Source organism: Chelonia mydas, chromosome 5 (genome assembly GCF_015237465.2).
Source record: "Chelonia mydas isolate rCheMyd1 chromosome 5, rCheMyd1.pri.v2, whole genome shotgun sequence".
In the NCBI taxonomy this organism is placed as follows: domain Eukaryota; kingdom Metazoa; phylum Chordata; order Testudines; family Cheloniidae; genus Chelonia; species Chelonia mydas.
Window position 1 is genome coordinate 4,770,630 of NC_051245.2, and position 24,748 is coordinate 4,795,377.

General features: G+C 46.1%; 1 protein-coding gene across 8 annotated transcripts in view; it reads left to right on the plus strand.

Moving 5' to 3' along the window:
* The window catches only part of FAM219A (family with sequence similarity 219 member A), a 138,849-nt gene extending 118,395 nt beyond the window's left edge, over positions 1-20,454 (plus strand). For 2 of the 8 annotated variants that reach the window (XR_006291304.1, XR_006291305.1), the window contains exons 4-7: positions 3,392-3,472; positions 3,886-3,940; positions 6,884-7,111; positions 10,818-20,454. Coding sequence is in view for 4 of the 8 variants with exons in the window: in XM_037902201.2 (XP_037758129.1) it covers positions 3,392-3,472; positions 3,886-3,940; positions 6,881-7,039 (295 nt within the window). In the remaining 4 variants the exon portion in view is untranslated. Of the gene's footprint in view, positions 1-3,391; positions 3,473-3,885; positions 3,941-6,880 lie in introns of all 8 variants that reach the window. The other 6 variants (XM_037902201.2, XM_043547658.1, XM_037902203.2 and 3 more) reach the window with 4 other exon arrangements.
* The last annotated feature ends 4,294 nt before the right edge of the window (positions 20,455-24,748 follow it).

The following is a 24,748-nucleotide window of genomic DNA, read 5'->3' on the forward strand; positions in this document are numbered from 1 at the left end:
AAAAATGAGAATATGGAGCACTGGAGTCAGGATTTAAACTGGAAGTGAGGAAGGTTGGATGGGGGAGGTGGCAGACATAGGGACCTATATGTAGTATTAGTGACTCATGTTGTCAGGGTGGGTGGTTGCTTCAGTGTGCAAAAAAGCTGCAAATTGAGAGGGAGGGCAACTGTTTGGGGCCAGCTACTGACAGACGCGTTGGAAACTATTCAAGGAAAACTCTATCCCTCCCAGACATCTGCCGCAGTGTCCTGCAGTCCGGCTAGTCTACGTCTCGCACACCCCTCCACTTACTTCACTCTGTGGGATCTTGAGGAACAAAGCCCTAAGATCAGCAGCCCCACCAGGGAGCTACCTTCCCACACCTTGCCCTGATGACTCAAGCCCTAGGAACATAAAATGCCTGTGAAATGGTTAAAGTAGCTTATTTTCGCTAAAAATTGCATTAATGTCTGTTATGATCTTACTGCAGCTATTGCTCCATATCCAGTGTCTAACAATTCCTTAACTCTTCTGTGAACTTGCTTCAGTCTCAGCGGAGTGCAAATACTGAAAAAGATTATGTTGCTCTCTGCTGACTGGTGTAATTTTTTTTCCCTTTTATCAAATCTCCTGCTCCTGACCTAGTCGTTTTTTTCTCTTTTGCTTTATCCACATTATAACTTTTCACTCTTCTGTGTTTCTTATTCTTCCTTAAGAATGTTATAAACACTTGATCTCCCCTCACCACCCTGTCTCAGCCCTCCTTTGTGGACGAAAGGGTAATTGAGTCTTGTCAGGCCTTTGCCTCTCTGAGACTTGGCAAGGGTGCTGAGCAGTGATGAGCTGCCAGAAGCTCAAGAACCGGTTCCTTCACTCGCTCCGGGTCTTCGGCAGCACGTCCTTCAGTCCCTCCGGGTCTTCGGCGGCACTGAAGGACCCGCCGCCGAAATGCCGCCAAAGACCTGGAGCAATTGAAGGACCTGCCGCCGAAGTGCCGCTGAAGGCTCAGAGTGGCGCCAGGTAAGTAAAAATTCACATGGGAGCCTCCCCAGCCAAGAGCTCAGGCGGGACGGATAGGACGGTCCCGCGGGCCACATCCTGTCCGTCCCGCCTGAGCTTCACCACGCCTTTAACAACCGGTTCTAAACCAGCTTCAAAATTTAACAACCGGTTCGCGTGAACCAGTGCGAATCGGCTCCAGCTCACCACTGGTGCTGAGTGGTGGTTGGTTTTCCCTGTGGCAAGCATCTGTCCACTAAGGACTGGACTGAAAATACCAACTTGCTTAACCTAGGCCAACAAACCATCAGATGGTAACAACTTAAAGTGATTTCTTTGGTACTCTGTATCCAGTAAACAGTCTCCTGCACTATCCAGTCATCCTCTTTCTGTCAAGATTGTTCATTCCTTTGCCTCAGTCAGGCCATCTTCCACACTCTCTTTCTCCTGTTTCATTTGCGTGGCTTTCTTTTCTCTCTGCTCCTTCCTGAGGCTCAGTTAGACTCTCTAGCTGATTGTAGGATCAGTTAGTGACCTTAAGCATCATCGCTTCTTCTACCTCCAACATTTTTCAGGAGTAGAAAGGCCCCTTGTGTGCTATGGAAACAAGACCTAAATCCTGCAGCAGGGCCAGGGTCCCTTGTTTTCTGCAGCTCACTGGTGCAGCAGACTGGAAATTCTGGCGCAACTTTTAATTAATTTTTTTTTTTTAAATGGGGGGTTCTTAATGAATTCAGGAAGAAAATGAATAATACAATCCGTGTGGGATTCCACATGCATGCTTTGATACAAACTTGCAGAATGTATTATACTCTTCCCTGTCTTTGTCAATCTTCAGCGCATGGCAGACATTTGTATTCCCAATGCCATACATGCTTTGTAAAAAATTGCCAGGAGGGAAGCTGGAACATTTGCAGCTGGAGCTTTTTGTACCGGTAGAATTAACTATCCTCTTTAGGCTCAGATTAACCCTGCACCTCCCAAACTCTTGAAAGCTGGACGTTTCAGGAAAATTGAACTAATCTTGGGCCCCATCCTACAGTTGCAGCATGTGTAGTTAAAAGCCTACCTGTCTTCATTTATACACCCTTGAGGAAACACGGAGTTTCACCACTGAAAAGAAGGGGGACAGCTCACACCTCTATTCCTGTTTCTGCCCTCTGCATACATTGCTATTGCTCCATTAGTTTAATTTGGTCAGTGTTTTTTAAGATTTTCTATTCAATTGCATGGCTAGCAATGCCGTGTTTTTTAAACGAAGGCCGAGGTTCTGCAGTTCAGTTATGCAGAAGAGTGGTGGTTTGTGTGTTGTGTGCAGTAAGTCCCCAAGGAAATTAACCAGCTTTCTTTCCAGGAAGATCTTGAATCTACATTCTGTTATTTAAATCTCATGTTGATTAACAATATTGACTTGTATTCAGTCTTCATGAAATATCTGATGATCCCAAAAGCCACTATAAAATAATGAAATGTAAAATATTCTAGTCTGTTTGGGTTCTTACACTACAATCAATTTAATTATTATGGTATCAATTTAATTATTATGCTAAAAGAAACAGTTTTAAGGAAAATCACTGTGAAAAGGAGCAGTTTCTAGGTGTCTCCTTATTCCAGTTCCATCTCTACTCCTTTTGTTCTTCCCTCAACATTTGGAGCAGCCTTCCACTTGTCCATCAGAAACCTCTCTCCTTCAGACCAAGCCTTAAAACCCATCTTTCCCCCCCAGGTGTCCCTCCTGTATATCTTGCCAAACTGCTGGCCAGTATTGGATTATTGTCCTAGGACAGTTTCTGAATGTTGGTATACGAACTCTTAAACCCCTGGCAGATTAATTACTATGAATGGCCTGGTAAATCTCCTGGGTTTTATCTAATGATTTCCTCATGTAAACATCTCCATTTCAGGTGGACAAGGGCTAAGTTCCATAAGGCCAGAGAGTCACCCATTTCAAATATTAGGGGTACTGACGGCCACTGCCTTCTGAGGGCTCCTCATTACATTTGCTTATTGGCTAATGAAATCCCTTTACTGCTACCAAAAAGCATTTGTACATCACAAGCAATCCTAGTGAAACACGAGAAAGTACCAGCTGTATCCTTCCGTGTGGGAGGAGTGCACTTCCAAGACACGGCTAGCTCAGTCGTCTGCGAAAACTGGCCTGGCAGCTAACTAGAGACAAACCTTGGTTCCATTTCACGGTAAAAAATGAGTTACTGGCATATCTATTATTTCTTTCTACCACTCTCAATCTAAACAACTTCATGAACAAGACAGGATTGTTCAAAGAAAATGACGTTCTGTGGAATGAGAACGGTCTCTTCAATAGCCTAGCTACATTCGGACTTTCTCTCAAGTGTTAAATGGTTCTGAGTTTAATTTTGTGCTTAATGGAAAATTTTACTTCTTTCAGGCTGGTTGTTCCCAATAAAGGCTATTCATCGTTAGATCAGAGCCCAGATGAAAAGCCACTGGTAGCACTGGATACAGACAGGTATGAAAAGTGTTAATTAACAGCTAGATTGTATATCAGTATCTTGCATTGTTTCTTGCAAGGAGTGTAGTGTTGAAACTCAGGAGTCCTGAGCTGCCAGGCCCCTGCTTGCACCGCTCGCGCTCGTTCTTCTACCGACTTACTGTGACCTTGGGTAAGTCTCTTAACCTGTCTGCCTGTCTCCATAGATGTGAAATGGGTGTGCAAATATTCATTTTCAGACTTTTTAAAACTGGGGCAGGTGGAGTACTTTGAGATGTGTTGATGAAAGCTGCTACATACGTATATAAACTTCTCTGTGCTTGGAGTTAAGATTCACGATAGGGACAAAATATAGAAAGGCAAGATGCTAAAGAGAGAACAAGGCTCTTTAACTGTTTCCTTCCCCTTGCTGTATCTTGTCTTCCCCACAGTGATGATGACTTTGACATGTCCAGATATTCCTCTTCAGGATATTCTTCAGCTGAGGTGAGTTACAATCTTTTCTGCCTGCCTTGCCATAGATATTAATTATCGAAGCAAGAAACTCCAAAATGGAGCTGGGCAAAGAATTTAGTAGCAACACTTTATTCCAAGGTTCATTTTTTTTTTTAAGATGGCAGATGCTTCTCCCCTAGCTGAGCTAACTGGCTTTCTCCACTCATCCATTTGAGATAGGCATAATTTTCCCCACGGGATGGTCTCACGTGTGATCTTAGCACTGCTGAAGTTTTATCCCATAGTTGTCAGAATTTGCATTCCATGCTGGCAGACCTCCAATATACGGTGCCGTGGCACAACAGATGCAAACGTGTTAGATTGGAGGCAGTGGCAGACTTGATGGCCATCCACTGACGAGTACAAGTGCAGGAAGTCCCTGGGATGCCACAGTAGTGGTTGTTCAGAGCTGTCTATATAAGAGGAATGTTGACGTGTGCTGTGAATGTCAGGTCACTTTGTGCATTGTGATCAGGCCCCCACAAAACTGGGGCAAGGGAAATTCCAAGAAGAACCTGTAGAGAAGTTCTTGCTATCTCTTCCTTTTTGGAAAAGACTGAGAGTTCAGTATTGTTGATTCTTCAACATTATTTCCTACTACATTTCAAACATCTGTAGTGAATCAATTGCTCAGCCACTGGTCCATATTTTCCCCAACCAAAGAATCAAATTACGCTTAGAGTGTTGGGCAGCCCATTTTCACATGGAGGCCACTGGAAACTGCTTCTCCTTCAATCCTTTCTTTGGGCAAACCAAAATCAAACCTTCAAGAGACAGCTGGGAGCTAGGGTCAAGTCAAGAAATCTGGAATGTATCTGGGTCCCCAAACAAAGCACACTGTTACAGTCGTGCAATCAGATCTGGTCAGCGAAGCAAGGCCAGGCCAGATCAGTATTTGAATCGGGAGACCTCAAAGGAACACCTATGGACCACGGGTAGTGGTGGTGATTTCAGTAGCTCTTCCTTCTGGATCAATGCTAACACAATGCCCCTGCTTGGTGTGAGGTGCTGTGCTGCTTGAGGTTCTTTTTTTAAACAAGGTCTTGTCTGCACAGGGAAGTTATTCTGGAATAACGTAGGGTGCGAATTTAAAGCACTATAGCTGTTCTGGAATCATGTGGACACTCTTGGTTCGGAATCGGCGTCTCCACATTGGGAGCTGTTTCAATCAATTTCCCTGCATAGTCAAGATCTGAGATGTAAAAAACAAGGTCTCCCCCGCACTCTCTTAAAGAGGTGAGGATTGAGTCCTGGTGTCCTGGCCCAATTCCAGCTCTCCTTATTGCAAGCATCTCCTGGAGTTTCAGTTCGATACAATATTCTTCACTTGCTGGCCTAAGCTGCTGTACGTTGCTTTTGTGCATTGGTAAAGAAGAGCGGTTTGTCCCACAACATGGCTGCACGTAGAGATGGCTGCAATAAACCCCTGTGCATAGTTCATGTAACTATTTGAGAAAGGTGCAGTATAAATATTGGCTCCTTATTGCTGCATGAGAAACTCAAACATACTCTTCTAAAGAGTGGTGTACTTGTGAGACAGTACTCGTCGTGTACGCATGTTGGCTTCAGGGACTCACTCTCGGTTCATACTTGGCAAGCTCTGAGCAATAAGCCCCCCCTTTTTTAAATAAAAAAAACTTTTGTTAAAAGCAGGGTTAGGAGGACATCTCCCTCGGAAACTCTTATTTTAATGGTACATTTTAGAATTAAACTTTGCACTAACGAACCAGAGGGGGCAACCCCCTTGCCAACAGGTGGACCAGAATTGCACTGAGTAGAGTTCTTTCCACTGGCAGCCATCCTCCCTCTCATCCTTTTTTTCCCTTCCTCCAAGAAAAAAATATACAGTGGCATCGTGCAGCCTCAATTAGCAGCTCTCTCGTTGTGCAGAACTCCCTGCCCTGGCCATGCAGTTTGCCAGGCAGCCAGCCCTGTGCTGGGGCCCACGTTTGAAGTTCGAAGCTCAGGAGCTCTTAAAGTAATGCACGAGACTTGATAAGTTCACGTGGCCACTTATCACTCTGGCTATGTCTACACTACCACAGTAAGTTGACCTAAGTTACACTACTCCAGCTACGTAACTTAGGTCAACTTACTGCGGTGTCTACACTGCACTGGGTCGATGGGAGACACTCTCCTGTCGACTTCCCTTACTCTTCTCGTTCGTAGTGGAGTACCGGTGTTGACCAGAGAGCAATCTGCGGTCGATTTGGCGAGTTTTCACTAGACCTGCTAAATCAACCCCCGGTGCATCGATCGCCGGAGCATCGATCTGGCGGTAGTGTAGACATAGCCTCTGACTACCTCTACGCTGCAGCTGCTGGAGTGATTTTCAGCTCGAGGAGACATATATGCACGGCTTTGATGATCGAGCTAGCACACTAAAAATAGCAGCGTAGCGGCAGCAGCATGGGCTAGCCACCCGCGTATAATCCTGTCCAAGACCCTAGAGAACGTACTCGGGCAGCTAACCAAGCCACCAGTCGTGCTGCTGTGGCTACACTGTTGTCTTTAGCACCCTCCCTCGATCAAAGCTAGTATGTGTATATCTGCCCCAGCTGGGAATCACACTCCCACTCCAGTGTAGGCGTACCCGGTGAGGCAGGGAAAGCGAGAGGCTTTCAGCAGCAGAAAAGGGGTCTGGAATTGAACTCCTGACAGCTGGGAAGGAAGTCTGCTTTGATCCAGTGGTGGTGAGAGGAGGGCATTTGGAAGCGTTCCAGGCCTCTTGTTTGAGTTGAGAGGGAATTGAAAGGGTGTGGCACCTGGGGATGCAGCTGTGACTCTGGTGGGATATTTTTCACTGCTGGGATGTTTGGCAGCTGGGAATGAAAGGCAAATATGTCACATGTTCAGGAAACATCCTCCCATTCTGCACCATTGGGGGGCGGGGAGTCTCAAGTATTTGACTGTTTGTCTCTTTGTCTGCAGCAGATCAACCAAGACTTGAACATCCAGCTGCTAAAGGATGGCTATCGGTTAGATGAGATCCCAGACGATGAGGACCTCGACCTAATCCCCCCTAAATCAGTCAACCCCACCTGCATGTGCTGCCAAGCCACCTCCTCCACCGCCTGCCACATCCAGTAATGAGGACGGCAGGCAGTGATCAGTGCTTTCCACTATAACTGTAAAACTTAACAGCCATTGCTTCCTCCTATGGTAGGACGTGCACCTCTTTTTGTGTTCATGGAGCCAGGAGAAACCAAAACTCCATTTTATGATTGATTGATGAGTTATTTTAAGCTATGGTTAACAGACATAAGCTGCTCCAAGTGCCATGCTGGAGCCTGAGCAATCGGCTGGTCTGGGAAGCTAATGCAAACGGGTCCAGTGATCCCTGGGTCTGGGCAGGCTCTGGGTATGGTTTGTAAGGTGGATGTACTGGATTGAGAAGGATCAGATGTGGCTGCAGTTAATCCTATCCGTCACAACTAATCCAACTGTGAGTTCAACTGAGTCTAAGATGTAAGGTCTTTCTAACCTGGGGAAAGGTCAATTTTTAATTCATTCACTGAAACTGATCAGTTTGTGCCAACCAAAATTGTACATGAATAGGAACAGAGTGGAGTATTCTAGACTATGGCAGTGCTGCTGGCAAGGATTAATATACCCTAGGAATCAGTTACACACAAACAGAACATGTAAGTGGCATTTCATTCTGGGTTAATACCAAACTTTACTTGGACTGTCATGTCACAGATCTGATGTAACCTACTGTTATTTCCATATGAGATTAGCACCAAACAGATACAATTCTGTTCACAATCCATCCATGCCCCTCCTGGATTCATTTTACTCCCAGGAGTAAACATACCATATCCATTAATTCAATCCAGTCATATTTATTGGGTTTTGTCTCCAATGTTTAAGGGGAATTTTTGGGGCCCAGCTGCTGGCAAAAATCACAGTCCTTGTCCATTTTAGTAAAAAATATGTATATACCTAAGAAGAATCATAATGATACAGTCTTAACGTCCGTACCAAAAAAGCGAGTTGAAGAAAGCACATGGTTTTTACAGTACACAGAGGTTCATGTTATCTTGACTTTGAGCCTCTTAGTTCCTACAGAAGAGATTTACCGACACTGTACGTCTGTGCATTTAGTGTTGCCATATGTTAGCAGGATAGGCAATTTCCAGCAACAAGAGGATTGAGCAGGTTCCCATCATGAGACGCACAAGGGAAACTGCTGTCATCCCACCTCTGCCCTATTCTGAGCCAGCCGTAGCTTGTGTTACGGTGGTGCCAGTAATGAAGGAACAGTTGTCTTTGCACAACGCTGTACGTGTTCAGGAAACTGCATATTCTTCCGCTTTGTCAGGAGGGACAGAGACTACCAGCCTTGCTTTTAGTGCTTGCTTCAGGTTTTGGTGATGAAAATATTGGAGGAAAACGAAACCATTTTCCAGTTTAAACTTCTTCTGGGGATTCCTTCAGAATGCAACACATATGCTTAAATTTCATCTTCCTGGAGTATATAAAATCCTTGCGTAAAAGTTAGATGCAGTCAACTGAATCTTTAAAAGGACACTGTCAGCTGCTTTTAATAGCTTTAATCGTTGTTGGCTTTTACTCTGTGTATGGCAAGATGCCGCATAATCTAGTGGTCAGAGCACAGGATTAGAGCACAGGGGCTCCTAGGTTCTAGATCCCAGCTCCACCACTCGCTGGGGTGGCCTTGAGCAAATCACTTAAACTGTGTTTTCCCAATCTGTAAAATGGCAGAATACTTACCTACCTCACAGGACATTGTGAGGATAAGTTGCAGTTGTTTATAGCACTTTACATCTGTAAGTGCTAACTGCCCTTTGCAAATCCTCCGAGACTTTTGGAAACCAAATATTCCCCTATTGATCTAGCCCTTTTTAATCACTTGGCAACTATTGAGGTGGAAGTTTTCCCAAACGTTTCTAGAGAAGCACAAATAGTCAGCTGTTGTGTGCCCATTTCATCTATGATGCCAGCAGAAATGATGCTCCACTTTGGGAATAACTAGGCAGAAGAGGAGCTCTCACAAAACAATATGTGTAGAGGAGCTCTCACAAAACAATATGTGTAGAGACAAGCTGGCTTTTGATTCTTGGGCGTAGTGAGTGGGGAATGTGGCTAAATCTTACCCAAAAAAAAAAAAAAAGGTAAAATTCTGAACTAAAATTATTTGACAGTGTCCCTTTAAAGGGCTATATTAATACAGGCTTTCAGACTGCTGACTAAAACTTTATAGACTGGGACTACATAGTGTAGTATTCATACGAACACCAACATCTTCATCATATTCATCCTCTGGGGCAGTGTTCATCATGTCAAGCACAGCTGCTCAAACTTTGCCCAACTGGGAGCATTGCCTGTAAGGGGTCTGGTGCCCCAGAGCTCTGCACCTACTTTGTATTTAAATACAATGACATGGCCTGTGCCAGACTACAGGTCCCAGCATGCAAAGCCCCTGTCCTTGTACCGAGCGTGAGCTTGTATGCAGATCAAGATGGAGCACTGCATGCTGGGATTAATAGTCTTCTTAGGCTGCCCCACCATATTAAAGAAGAGACTTCACCTGCTGATGTGATGACTATTGCCCCAAGTTAGCAGGAACAAATGCTTTTATTTCTTCTGGTTTAAATTTTTTTCAGCCTCCCGCCCCAAATGTCCACCCCACTCCACCCCCAGCACACACACACACACACACACACACGCACACCACCTTTTAGGCTGTGAAATAAGCCAGTTTAACCCTTTAGGATCTGCGTGAGAGAGATGCTCAGTGTTTGGGGAAGATAGGAGGGAGGTGAAGACTATGTTTAAATATTAATTACACTACAAGTACTTTCATGGGATCTACAAACCATGCTACATGACGGGTGCTTTCTACAGATGTAAGGAAATCACATGCTGAGTTTGTTTCATTCCCCATTCGCAAAGGGGTTTGGTTGCACAAACAGCTGGCTTAGCATGATCAGTACAGATCCATAAAATGGAAACTTTTGGCTTCTCCTCACTCTCTGCTTTGTGTCCATGTATTTCACCAGGGGGATAAACTAGACAGGGTAGAAAGAAAAGCAGTTATCAATGTAGGGTTGGATTCAGGAAATGCATTGAGAAAATGCACACGTGGCTATTATAGAAAGTTGACCAATAATCCTGCTCCACTACAGTTTCTTGTGCAGAATATGAACTTGTTGCTTTAAAAAAAGAAAAAAAGAAAAACTATGGTGGAAGGTTGGGGAGGGGTATTAATCTGAAAAATAGCTAGTTAAGCCTGGCTCTCCCTACATGGCCTCATGTCCCAGACTTTGGGTTCAGTGGATGGTTTCTCTTATCTCATGCCACTCAAATGGGATTAAACTATGCCAACAGTTCCTGGCAATGTACCTGGTGATTCTGTGGTGCTGTTTCTCAGCCCCAGGAGACGAGGGAAGAAACAGGAGGATGTCCCTCACTTTCCACTTCAGCTGGAGAACATATTCATAAACCTGCCAGAGTGTTCTCGTGCCAGCAGACTGCTTGAACGAGAGCACTTGATATCCCAATGCATCCCTTATTTCAAGGTGACTAGTCCCACTAAACCACCTGGCATTCTAAAGAAGAGTCTGACTTTATCAAAAGTCCCATCTTCCAATCCCAAACCCTCGAGGGCCACATTACAACTCCACACAGGGCGAAAGCCTGTGTCCCCATTTGCTGAAATTATCACACAGATGCTGTTTGCCTGACAATTTGGAAAATTCTCTTATATTGTCTCTTGGGCCCCACAAATTTATGTCCACTTGATGCCTCTAAAATCAAAGCCCCTCTGCTTGATGCATATTGGGATTCTTAATTTGTCACCATAAAACAACGGAATTTGATCACAACCCTTCCTGTCTATCAGGTGTTAACTTCCATATTGACTCGAGTATGTGAGGCCTCAGCGTACAGATTTGGCTCGCCGTCTGGGATGAAGACTGCCCCGTTTCCGAAGATTAACACCATAAATAGGGAATCTCTACATTTCTGCCACACTGGGATGAGCGAGTAACAGTCTGTGTGTGGTGCGTTGCTCCCTTTGAAGGAATATATACTCAACCAACCCACTGTAAAGTTCTGTCTACCCTCAGTATTTGTGAGTCACCTATACTGATCATCCTTGTATCTAAGCACCTGTATATCCTAGTATGTGACTGGATGCAGGGCCGGTTGGGACCAAGTTATCTTGCATTAGCACAATGTCTTGCAATATAGTGTCCAAAATGGGATGATTCAGATTCATTCTAGTCTGACTCTTCTTCCACTTAAATGTCACCAAAAGTGATCATGTAGAAGAATTCAGTTGATGCACTGAACTGTCACATAGTCTGAAGTAGGGTTGCCAACCTTCCAGGATTGGCCTGGAATCGGCATCAATTGCCCAGTGACTACTGAAAACAATTTGGGAGATTTTAATTGGATATTTTAAGAAAATGACATTTTCAGGTTCGGGGGGGAGGGTGGAATCTCCTGGAATAGCTTCAGTCAGAGTTGGCAATCCTATTCTGAGGATCTCCATGTCCAGTGCCCTGGACCATCAGGGTCTAGGAGCACTGTAGAGGCTATTGATCAGAGCAGCATTATGAAGCTCTGGAGAGGAGCCAAATACCATCTCAAAAGGAAGAGGGGGTGTGACAGGAAGTCTTAGGGTTTTTAGAAGAAGTAAAAAGGTGGAGAAATGTTTTTGAGTCAGGAAGGGAGGGCAGGGGAGTCAAGTTGAGCTGTGGGGGGAGAGAGGGAATCTTAGCTGATTGACAAACTGCTGTCATCTTGTAATGAGCTTGGCTCACAAGCTTCTCAACCACTGCACTAACTTAGCACTGCACACTGGAAAATGGAGCGGAGGGGGCTTCCTGGTCCAGTAGCCAGTAGCCCTGCTTCAGTCCTCCTGGTGCCCTTTTTCCATATTGCAGGTACGTGTATGGAGATCTTTGGAAGGAAGGAAGCTTGATGTCATCTAACTAGGCCACTGGCCCTAAGCTTGTCTGATGAGATGTTTTCCCAGCTATGAAGCCAATCCTCATGGAGGGAGAACCCGCCGAGTCCTTCTCTGACGTATGTTGCTTGCCCCATTACTTATCTGGATTGTATTTTAGATGTAGTATCCTCCAGCTAGGTTCGTCTCTGTAATCTCTTCCTCTGCCCTTTTTGCCAGCGTATTTATTCTGTCAGCCCACGTGCCTTTGGGTCTGATGTGCTACTTTGGCTGTCTTGTCTGTTCCTGCCTAGAGCCTGAATAAATAGGTCTGGCAGGGGTAGCAGTGAAGCAGTGTCCCCACTGACTGGACTTGCCAGAATAGCACTGGGCTAGTTGGGCTTACCCACAGGGTAGGCCAGACTGCTTCTCTTCAGCTTCTGTATCTGCCCTCCAACTCCCCCATCCCAGAGGGGGTGTTGGCTTCTCTTCAGCTGCATCCCGGCTTGCACCTTCATAGCTCAGTTGCTCCCCAGAATCCTTGTGTCATGGTGGTTGTGGCACCTGTTCTGAGGTCCATTTCCACTAGTGCAAAGGAGTCTGGGAGGTTTGATAAATAAGCTGCTGCTGTACATGACTGACCGGAAACGAGGAAGAAGCTTTTGAAAGAGGACAGGACCCAGATGAGCGCCAGCTGGGTTGGTGGGAGGAGAAAAGGAGGCAGTGATTGGGGGTGCTGCCAAGTGCCTTCTTAGCTTAGGGCAGGTCCTGGTTGTCCAAACTAATCTGCTTCAGTAAGGGGCTGTTACAGGCACGATGCAAATCTTGCTTGCTGCGCACGCACCGGAAACCAACCCGAAAGCCAACGGGGGATGAAAGATGCTAACTACAGAAAATCCACTAATAATCTTAATGAGCAGAGTGGTGTCCTGACCTCTGCTACGCACTTGCTGTGACCTTGCCTCTGTCCAGGGCTATAATTCTATCTCACAGGGGTGGCGAGGCTGCATTTATCGTTGTCGGGTGCTTTAGGATCCTTTGGCGAAAGGTGCTAGAGATGACAGGTGAATTTAAAACTGTCAGATTTCTTTTAAAAATCCAAATCCACAAAGAGCAGCGGTGCAGCTCCCCGTCCCTTTATGTAGCGGCTTCTGATGTTGCAATGTGCCAGAAGGCCTCAGGGTGGAGGCTAATCGAGATAAAACCACACTGGGGAGAGCCGTTTGGCAGGGGTGCCTTTCCTGGTTATGGAGCAGCTGGCACTCGCGCAGCTGGCTGCCCAGGCCTTGGCTACTGCTGCTCCAGCTGTGTGGAACGTGGGAGCATGTCTGAGAGCCCGGCAGCGCGGTCCATCGTCAGCAGGATGAAGGCGCGGAAGAGGGCACGTGGATGTACCGGCGTGGGGGAGATCAAGTTGGATGAATTGACCAAATGGTGGAAATGAGCAGCACAGCAGCAGATCAGATCTGTGAGGGAGTTTCCGTGGGAAGCTTCCTGTGTTGTTTTTTCTGTGCACGTAACAATTTAAAGTATAAATTAAAACTTTCCTCCCTCTCTTGGCTTTCAGGCTTGCTCGCTCTCGCTCTCTGGGCACTCCCTTCACCTTCCATTCTTCCTCCAAACCCGCACTGAATATGGCTGCTGCTACGCAGAAGTCAATTTGCCTTCTCATCTGAGCATTGCTTGTTGCAGCACATACGGGCCATCGCCGTATGCCCGGCATTTGACTCAAAGTTAACTCATCCTTGCGCCACCCCTGACTTCCCTTCAGAGCGGACACCAGGATTCAGGAGGGTGCTTTTCTTTCTCCTGCCGTTGGCCCCTGTATAAATAGAGCAGTGTATGGAGATTCCCAGGCAGGGCCTTGGGGAGGGCGGTATGGGTTACATTGTTTAGATTTTTGTGATATAGGAGCCTAGTGGAGGGTAGTAACTGTAAAGGTCCCCTGGGGTGCGGGTGTGGTGTGGTACGTTACAAGCTCACGCAGTGCCGAGTCCATAACTCCTATCGAAGTCAGTCAGTTGCTGGTGCTGAGGCCTGTGTGTGCCCCTCGTGGGAGGGCGTAGTGGCACTGGGAGATAACGACTCTGTTGCTCGCCTTCCCTGAAAGCACGGCCTCTTTCACGCCGTGGTTCCCTGCGTCTGAGGGTTTGCTTCAGACTCTGAACTGTGTCTCATCAGGCAAGCAGGCCTGTGTTCCCAGAACGGCGAATGTGAGCACAGCAGGGACAGCATTCATAACCAGACAAATCCAGACCCAGAAAGGCCAGTGGCTTAGCCTAAAAGCACTGTGAACTGGAACAGTCTACAACAAACTAACAGGGGAGCATCTCCCACAGACAGGATACGGGCATCTGCTCTTTCCTGTGGGGCTCTGTGTGCGCAGCTGGTACCTGAAGCTCAAACGTTAAGCCCATTCCTTTGTGTTGTGTAAGGTAAGTTGCAGTGATAAAGGCAGTTTCCAAAAAATGTGAAACCACGTCTCTGGGGGCGGGTTATGTCACCATCTGCCCTGCGACGCTGGGTGCCTTCAAAGCTGTGTTTGACAACCCTGATCCCAACAGCCAGCCTACAAGCTTGCAGGTTATACCCTGGCTTCCAGTGCCCAGCTACTTTTTGCAGGGTGACCCCCCAACACCCTCCAGTCCCAAATGTTCCCCACATTGTCTGCCCAGTAGTGTCCACTACGCCAGGGTGGCAATTTGCTGGGGTCCCCAGAATTATGAGTTACTGTGATACCCCTCTCAGCCTCCACAAGTGTGAGTCTGCCTACTGCTAAGCTGTGTGACAACTGACACACCAGCTTGTCTGCCTTGCCAGCAAACTCTTCAGGACTCTGCCAGTCCAAACCTGGCCTTGCAGGTAACAACAGCAAACCCCAGCTCCCGAGTTCCCTAGAGACGTTCCCCTGCAGTGTCCAGCCCTCTCAGTGGACACACAGATGTTATTGTTCATTGCTCCTTTAAAGAGCAGCCCATCGATTTCATTGGGGTTTCACAAACACTCTTCTTTCAATCACAGCACTAAACTGGATTTATAGTAGAAGTAAAACACGTGTATTAAACAAAAAGTCATAGTTTTCAGTGTTACAAGCAAACGAAAGTAAAAATGTGCTTCTGAGACTGAAAATGAACTTCAGCAAGTTACAGTCTTTCCCTAAGCAGGTTTCTCGGGGACTTCAGCTGCTTTGGTTGAAGGATCCAACATTCTGTGGTGGCTACCAGGATGGCTTCCTGTTTCTGCTGCTTTCTCCATGCTGGTCTTCCCTTCCAGTTGACTTCCCATGCCGTCTCTGATTCAAATGTAAATAGGACTTCCATTGTTTTGATTCTATAATACTTAATTTGCATTGGAAACAGGCAGATACCTTCCCTCCTGTCCGGGAGAAAACCTGTTTCTCCCTGTGTTTGGTCCCAGACTTTAAAGGATAATGGCAGTGAATATCCATAATCCCTCATGTAGTGCTAATGAATACATTTCACACTGATATTAATCACCAGTGTGTCACAGGCTTTCCTGAAAGACCTTGCTTGCTACACTTTTACAATACAATGATATTATACCCAATCAGTTCCTTCAATTACTTATTGTTTGAAGTTCACCCACCCTGTCTTTATAGCCCCAGTAAACCTTTGAAATGTGTTCTTTGAAAAGTCAGCGCAGCCCAAGCTTCTCTCTCCTGCCGTGGTGTAGATGCTAGGCTGTCATCCCACAGTTCATTCATCCTGCTTCAAGAGGCAGGAAGGCTTCCTGGAGGGTGCTGTCTCAACCCCATGTTGAGATTAAGTGTCATCTTGTCCAACTTGCTCTCCTGAGCGCTTTATTTACCTTGTCTGTAAATGTCCTTTTCCTTGTCTTTGGTCACATCTTGCCTAAATGACATTGGAGACACATTCAAGTAAGTGGAACCACAGTCCTTTGTCTGGAACAGGCGTGGCTCAAACACCGCAGGCCAAATACATATTCAGAACACTTTTGTGGCACATGTCTTATAAAGCCCTTTGTGGGTTTACTGTGCGTACACCACACAGTGATTTTCAGGACCAGCATGTTACCAGTTTGTATACTTAGATGTCAACTTTTAGATACAGATTGTGACAACAGTGTGTTAGGTGTGGTGAGTTTGTCAGGCCTAACACGCACAGCTGACACAGAGTAGTGAACCATCCTTAGGCCTGGGTGTCAGCGTCTCTCCTCTGCACCCATCTCTTTGGTATCTCGGAGTCTGTAACATCCATCGGACAGCAGCACCCGAACTGTGTCCAACTGAGAACGTCGCTTGCTGGGGGGCCAAAGGCCTGCCAGCTGATTGGGATTAAGTGAAGGAGATTGCAATGGCCTGTGCAGACTGCAGGATCTCAGCATGAGTCGAACTAAAGAGTATCACATTGGGCTGGAACATTGCACTCGGGGACTTCTGGGATTTCCTGGGAGCTGCACTTTTGTACGAAAGGGAAGGTAGTCGTAGAACACCGCAACTTTGGGGGCTGCAGGCTGCATTTTGGCTGCTCCTTTTGGCCACCTTGCCATCAACGTGTGTCGCAGCCTTCCCCTGCAGTCGCAGGTGGCAGTTGCTCCCAGGATCTTCCCAATCCAGTTGGATTTACCTGTGGGAGCTAGTGACAGGTCCGATTCCATCTTTTCCTCTAGTGACATGCCTTAGTGTAAGATGGGTTTGCGTTTGGAACAAGTGTGTGTTGCTGATAGTCCCTGGTCTGTGACGCAGCTATTTCCATAGTAACAAATTATGATCTAAGCAGTGGAATTACATCAAGCGAGGGGAAGGTACAATGCAGCCTTTATTGCAGTGCGGCTGTCTCAGACATGTCACTGGAAACCACCACAACAGGAAACCAGAAAAACAAAAGCACCCAGGAGGTGCAGCGGTGAGATAAGTCCCATTCCCTATAGGGACGTTTGTTCCATGGTTACTCATTTGATTCTGCTCTTCCTGATACTGCATTGTTCTGATGCCCAGACTGTATTTAACTGGAATTCCTGCTCTCTATCCCAGTCACCTCAGTCTCCCTACTCCTTCCAAAAGGATAAAGGAATCAATTTTTACCAGTTACTTTCCAGCTGACGTGCATTTGGGCTTTTAGCATCCCCCACCTCCCAGCTGTCTCTGCTCAACCTATCGCAAATTACTTGTATTGAAAAGCTCACACAGATAATGGCCAAGGTGCATTGACATCCAATACCTTGTGGGGGTGTAGTCAGTCCTGGCAGTTGGCAAATCAAGGCAAATCAAAGTGGGCATTAGGCCATAGGGAGAGCCTACAAACAAATTGATGGTGGAGTGGCAGGAACCAGGTTTGATTTCCGTCCAGCAAACTCAGTCCCCTGGGGATGTCTCCTGTGTAATGTGTTGTGATGGTTACAATGGCTAACTGAACATCGGTCTCTCCCATCCATGGAGTAAGGCAGAGTCACCACTGGCTTTATAGAAGCAGAGGATCCAATCGAAATACAAGGCATAAAAGGGCCTTGAGTTTCAGGCTGGTGGTTCTTTCATGTCTGACTTCCCCATGTATAAAAGAAGCACAGCATTAAAACGGACCCTGCTCGCCTCTCCCATGAACGGCTGCTGCAGCCACTTGGCTTGGCATTCCAAGTTTGTGCTCTGTGTTAGATGGGTCCAACCTTCAAAGTTCTGATCCAGACCCAGACTTCGCAGAGTTCAGGGAGATTTGGATCCGGCTCTTGGTGTGGGCTCATGTCATTATTACTTTCATGTGATAATGAATTTCTCGCTATGAAGGCGGTGGAAAAAATGAACGTTGGATTACAAGCAGTTGTCATCCTTCCTTAATGCTAAGGTTTTTCCTCTGCAGGGGAGATGTTTCCTACTCATTTTTCCCTTTCCTCTCAGCCCCAAAGGCTGAGTCATGAGAACACCCTTTGGGCAGAAGAGATGTACATCTCTCCCTTCCAGGCTGTTCATGGAGTAAATCCGAGACGTCACTAGAGTGATACAGGGAGCTTCCTCCCCTGGGCGCTGTGTGCTATCCAGCTGGCCCAGGCACTGCCGGCTCATGAGCAAAGTCCCAAGTGCAGGTTCCAAGCAGGAGTTAGCTAACATCTGCAGAAGGTTAAAGAATCAAACTAAGCAACCAATATTGGCAGCTGGCTCCTACCGGCCATCGAGGCCTTACATTGTTCCAGTCACAGATGAGGTTACTTTTCTGCAGCGTAGCAGCCGGCAGCTCTGAAATGCTGATTTTAATCGAGACCTTAAATTAAATGCACAAAAAGCCTTTCAACTTTTAGGATGCTGCTGTGCAAATGAGGGGTGTTGCTTTCTCTTAAGCAATACTAGAGACAGATCTGAACCAGAGCACAGGATCCAAAGCCCTTTGGATTCAGAGGAAGTTTGACCACGGATCTGAACTCCAGGAGTCAGACCTACCTCTCTCAGTAGCACAGGTGGTATTCACATGGATTCGTAGGTCCCATGATGGAGATGCATGGTGAATGGTCAACCAATTAGCCACTTGCTATGCTGTGTCATAACCCGTCTTGATGTGCCCTGCAAGGAAAGCAGACTTCTGGATAAGGTTGTAGTTTCGTGGTTAGAAGGCTCTCATGAAAACTCTTAAGTCTCTATAAAGGAGAAGAAGTGGAAAGGTTTTTTTGCACATTTTTAACCATTTTTACTCCTTGCGCAGGGATTACTGAGCCTTTTAAAGAAGGAAACGAACCGCCATTTTAATAGCATTCTAAAGAATTCTGAAAGCAGGAGTCATCTTGCATGCAATGTCTTTCTGTGCGGTAACATGCAACTTGCAAATCTCATTGTACATACTGTAGATGAGTCACCTTGTGCTCTGTGTGACGGGGTGGGGCAGGAGATATGATGCTGACCATCGTGTGAAACAGCTACAGCTTCCCAAAACCAGAGAATCAGCCAAGGAACGGGGCAGAAGGGGTGAAAACAGCAGCAGCAACTGTAAACATATAACTAGTTGTAACCAGTAAACTTTGGTATCCGTGTCCAGTGGTTAGCTCTAGAATTGCAAGCCTTGTTATATTGCACACACCCTCCATTCACACCTCTCCTTGTTTTCTTCATATGAACTAGTGATGAATGACATAGATTGTTGTATCCAAATGACTCTCAGATCAGTTCTGCCTCCTTTCCCACCCAAATCCAAGATGGCAAAGATAGTTGAGCGGCAAAAAATTGTTGACCGTCACTAGTTTTAGTTTATTCATTGGGTTTTTTTCTCCCCTCTATTTTTAAGCTTCTTTATCTGAATACACACGCGCGCGCACACACACACACACATATATATAGGTAATCATCTTCAAGTACTTTAAAGGGGTAGTGTAGAAGTCTCTTGCCATCTTCCAGAAGGCCCACCGGCACCTTGTGGACATGCACCTTACTAAAAATGTATTTGGTCGATATAGGTGAGATCTGGCATTGCCCTTTTTGCATATGCTACAGTTGACGAGGATCCACCCATAGAAGCTGGCAGAAAGTGGCTACTGTTCCTTTTTATTTTGTGGCAGGAGAGGGGAATTTTTTTGCACTAAGATTATTTGTTAACCTCAAAATGGCCAACTTGCAGGGTTCATTAATACCCAGGATTAATCTGATGTGGCAGAGTCCTACCCAGGCAGGTGTGTAGCCTTTGCATTCATCAAAATGGCAAATACCTTGGCTGTATCTATACAATGGGTCACAAAGTACAGTGGTTTGTAGTGGTGTTTTTTTTCCTTCTGTGGAATTAAACAGGCCTCTGCTTTCAGCAGTGTTGTATTGATCTCCATTGTTTATGAGTACAGAAGTATAGGAGAGCTCAACTCTTTACTGTGTCTAGACCCATCCTGAAGGTAAACCTTGTGCTCTGCATTAAAAACCGTGTCAAAGCATTCCCAAGATATCAATTCACTGCATGAAGTCTGAGGCAGCGGACGACAGGAGGTGTTTGTGGGTCACTGGAATTGAGCTCTTTTTTGGATCAGTTAAATGGAATTTCCTTCTCATGGAGAGAACTCCTGACCTCTCCGTTGGTCTCAGACCAAGAGATGAATATCCATCCCTGTCTGGCTCTCGGGTGTAGTGAAATGTCGCTGAAACTGCCAAATACAAAATGGCATTAAGTATAGGGTTCAGCCTAACCAATCATTAATTAGGAAGAAGAGATGATTTTCATAGCTTGGCCTTGTTCCACGTTAAGAAACTGCTAGTCATTTGGCACAGCCAGGCATATTAATGCCACACTTCACTTGGCAATTTGGTTTCTTTCTAGTTTTGGTTTATTTCCACTCTGGAAGTGTCAGCCCGAATCTTCTAAAGAATGGGTTTTAATTTTCCTTTCCTGTTCAGAACCTGTAGCACACTGGTGTATTTCCACTCCCGTCTGTGTAGAGTATTGCCTTAAACAGATCCGTTGTGTTGTGATTTTTTTTTTTTTTTTTTACGGTCAGTTTTATGCATTAATTTATTTTAAAATGTGTTTTTTGGAAAACATGAAACGTGTATAATATTTTTTTAACATTTCCATTGCAGTATTTATCATTGTTACTGGTTGTGTGTAGTGTAACAGAATTAACGATATTAAAAAGCATACATATGAAACCTGCGTCCTTCATTGGAAATAACCGTGCTGGCTGTTGGAAGAGGTGAGAGGATAGCAACAGTGGTAATGACATATATGTTTCTTTAAAACAACATTAGCTTCCCAGTATCTAAACATATCAGTTGTGCCCACTACCACTAGCAATGACTAGAGCCTGATTTTGATGGTGCTGAGAACCCAGAACTCATAATAAAGACTTAGGCCTCTAAAGACAACTCAGACCATAAAAGCTGTAGTTAGAGCATTCTCCAGAGTGTTCTGCCCCAGGAGCTACTGACAGAGTTAGAAGAGGGAATTGAACAATGGGATTGAAATGGGATTAGATATCTAACCATGGAAATGCTCACTCACAAATTCATCTGGTCTCCAGACTCTGGCTCAAGAAGGAACTTCCCCCAGGGATATATTGGCAGGGACCACAGAATTTTCACTTTCTTCCGAAGCACTGAGTGAGAATCCACGTTTGGGATCCAGTGGGTCTGTCTCGTGATCAGTTTCCTGATTGGTTGAGATAGGGTGACCAGATGTCCCGATTTTATAGGGACGGTCCTGATTTTTGGGTCTTTTTCTTATATAGGCTCGTATTACCCCTCACCCCGTCCCGATTTTTCACATTTGCTGTCTGGTCACCCTAGGTTGAGAGCTTTGGGGGTGTTCAGTGCTTCTCTTCACAGGCTCTCTCTCTGGAGAAGAAAATCCACCCTGTCGTTTTCTTTTCCACACAGACACAATTTTTCTTTGTGGTGTTTATTAAGAAGTTTGGCCCAGCAGGGGTAGTCACTGCTCATCTATCTCATGGGCAGGATACATTTGCTGAGTCAGCAACCATCACTTGGTACATTTCCAGCAAAATACACTCTCTCCCCCTAGAAAGGATAGGTGGATACATTTCCTTAGTAGTCCAAGTCCTGGTTTAAAACAGGGATAGGACTAGTTGTCTTCGCTTCATGTCCCAAATTGGCCCCTACTTTGGGCACAGAAATAAAACAACTAGAGCAGTGTTCATAGAATCCTAGAAGATCAGGGTTGGAAGAGACCTCAGGAGGTCATCTAGTCCAACCCCCTGCTCAAAGCAGGACCAATCCCAACTCAATCTTAGAGTTGCCCTAATCTCTGTTTGCGGTGTTGTTGTAGCCATGCAGGTCCCAGGATGTAAGAGAGACACGGTTGATAGGGGAATATCTTCCAATAAATGATATTACCTTACCTACGTTGTCTCTCTAAACACCGTGTAATCCGGTTGAATATACGACAAGTGACTGTTCTTACGAGTCCAAAGCAGGCTAACCCCTCAGCACCTGCAGGAGGCGTCATTGTTTGCACTACCTCCAAGAACTTTTTGCACTGGGAAAGCGAAACTCTGCATCATGGAGATCATTAATATGTGACTCGCCAGCACTCCTGATGGCCTAGTGGTTAGAGTCCTTTTCAGTGCCATGCAAAGACCTGGGTTAGGTTCTAAATCCTAGGGTGGAATTTTCAAAAGTGTCCAGGTCCCACTTTCTAAAGGGACTTAAACACTTAAGAGCCTCAAGCTCATTGAAAGTAAATAGGATTTAGGCAGCTGCAGGAAATTGGAATGTTGTGGAATCAGCCAATGGGGCTAGTGTTGGGGTGGTGTTGATGGGCTCTTAGATTATTCTGATTAGTAAAATAATTTGTTTCCCTCGTTAAGGTAATATTTAATCTTATTGCTATTGGCAGGAGAAACCCAAACTAATCTTACACCCCAGCAAACTAACAATTAATGGTCCCGATATCCATAGCAAATGATCGGGTGGAGCAAACTAATGAATAACATGTGAAAGCTGTAGTTTGGAAGGGCCTACCAGTGTATTCCCAGCCCTGACTGGAAGTTCCTGCTGTCTCATGGCTATCTGAAGGCTTATGTAGAACAAATTGGTAGGTCTAAGCCCATTTCCCCGCGAACGAGTGACTAGATCACAGGAAGCACCATCAGAATTGGCATGAACTGACCCCCTCGTCAGCAACACAGAGCCTGACCTTCCTTCTCATCCATAGAAGTGGTCAGACTAGGTCAGGGAGGAGGCATATGTCAGGGAAGCTGACAGCGCAACTGTCTGGACAAGGTCCTACTGAGTCTTAAATAGAGGACTTCAGGCTGGCGAGTTATTATTCTGCTACCTTTCACAGGCACTAAAAGTGCTTAGGGTGAAATTTAGCTCAAGCACTCATTAAAATGCCGTCAATTTGCATTAGCAAACTCAAGTCAGTCGTCATGGATTTGTCTAAAACCTTGGTGGAAGTAGAGAGCAGCCTGAAAATGAGTCGATAATTATTGCATTTCCTTCTCAATTTCCTCTTGCTTGGATTGCTTGGTACAAACATTTTGTTTCCACTCATTAACGGATGGTTTAGAAGCCAACAGTGATAAATGGAAGAGGTCTGCAGTCAGCCCAGCACTGGATAGGGCCAGGCTAACATCCATTAATATTGTATCAATACCACCGACTCCAGCTTTCTTCCCAGCATCTGAAGCAAAGCACTGAGGTAAGACCCAGAGGGGATGATCTAGCTTTAAAGTTAAACTTGCACTGCCTAAGAGTAAGTCGCACTCCTTCCCATGGACCCACTCTTCTTCCTCAGTTCGGGTGGACGTTGGAATCTCTGTTAATGTTAAACACTTAATACAGCACTGTCGTTCAACTATCCTTGAGGCATACCATGGTCAGTAATGATCAGAGAGAGAATTCCTCAGTGCGGATTAAACACGGGGTCATAAGAACATAAGAATGGCCCTACTGGGTCAGACAAAAGGGCTCGTAAGCACCAAAGAGCAAAAGAGCTCCAACTTGAGCTAAGGAAGTAACACGCTGGACTTCCCTTTTGTAGGCCTTCTACTGTAGTTGCAGGTGCCAGCCATTAGAAGGAGATAGCACCTAGTAGGCCAGCGAGTTATGGGACTCGCTGGGAAGTTTGACACAGAGCTCACAATCCTGGGTTAGACGGGACATTTAACTTGCTAACTAATAAGCAAGTGGGAAGAAGGCAGGTGTGTGACAGGGTTTAACCCCCATCTCCTGCAACATAGGGGAAAGAACCCAGGTTAGTCATGCTTCACACCGCGGGGGGTGATTAACTCATAGACTTTAAAGCCAGAATGGACCACCATGATCATTGAGTCTGACCTGCACATCACAGGCCACAGAACCTCACCCATCTTCTGCTAGAACTAATTGCCAGACAGAGGGAGCTCAGCTGGGAGAGACTGCAGAGGAGACAGGTCTCTCTACCAGACAGCAGCCCTGGGCTAGAGTTTAACAGGCAGGATACGACAAGGGAAACACTACAGGAGCGGGTTAGGCCCTGAGGTAGGGCCAACAAGGGAACTATAGTGAAGCCTAAGGGGAGTGGAAGGCTGGTATGAACTTTTATTTGCACTTGTTCGTGCTGCTACTCAAGGGGTTCAGACTTCTGTGATTTGGCTGGAAGGCCAAGCCACAGAACACGCAGCAGGAGAATCAGGAGAAGACACAGGCTGAGAGAGGCCATCGCAGGTCCAAGCGAGAGCCCTGTAGAGGGCGCCAGGGACAAAGTCCCCCCCCCCCCCATAACCCCACATTTAAGCAGGGGGGCCTCCCTAGAGGTGAGGGTGTGTGCTCCCAAGGTGCAACCAGAAAAATAGCCTTTGGCTCCTGCGTGCCTGTATTTTCTGCGTAATTAGGCTGGAGTTGTCAATTTTGGGAGTGTGGAGAAGGTGGGGGTGAATGAGAGCACAGAGCGGGGAGAAGAGGAGGGCTAGGAAGACACCTGGGACAGATATGTTTAGATAGGGCAACTGAAATGGGACAGGAACAGGGAGTGATGAAAGGGTGGTGGCGGCAGAGACACGAGTGGGGTGAACTATCTGTCTCCTTGGAAACCCTGCCCCATAGCTCTGTGATGGCTGCTTAACAGGCAGAGCACTTCCTGCTAGCCCCGGCAGGGCAGGAGGTAATAGCCATTAATGTATTACGGTTTATTTTGGAAGCCAGCCCTTTGCATTGAAACGATGCCTCAGCGGCGCATGAGCACACGCTCAAATAGTCGTGCCTCTGAAAGCATCCTGCAGCTGAGGCTGCGTCTGGCTTTCATAAAAGAATGCTGCTGATTGTGCTAATTCCTGTCATTCCCGCCGCAGCCGCAAAGGACTGTAAGGCCTGGGCCCAGGAAGAACTGAGGACTATTGATTAAATCAGGCACAGCCTTGGGCCTAAGCAGCTCACACTACATGCACACACCCGATAAATCCCACATTGTTACATCTGGGGCATTGCATTTTGGAGGGTCCCC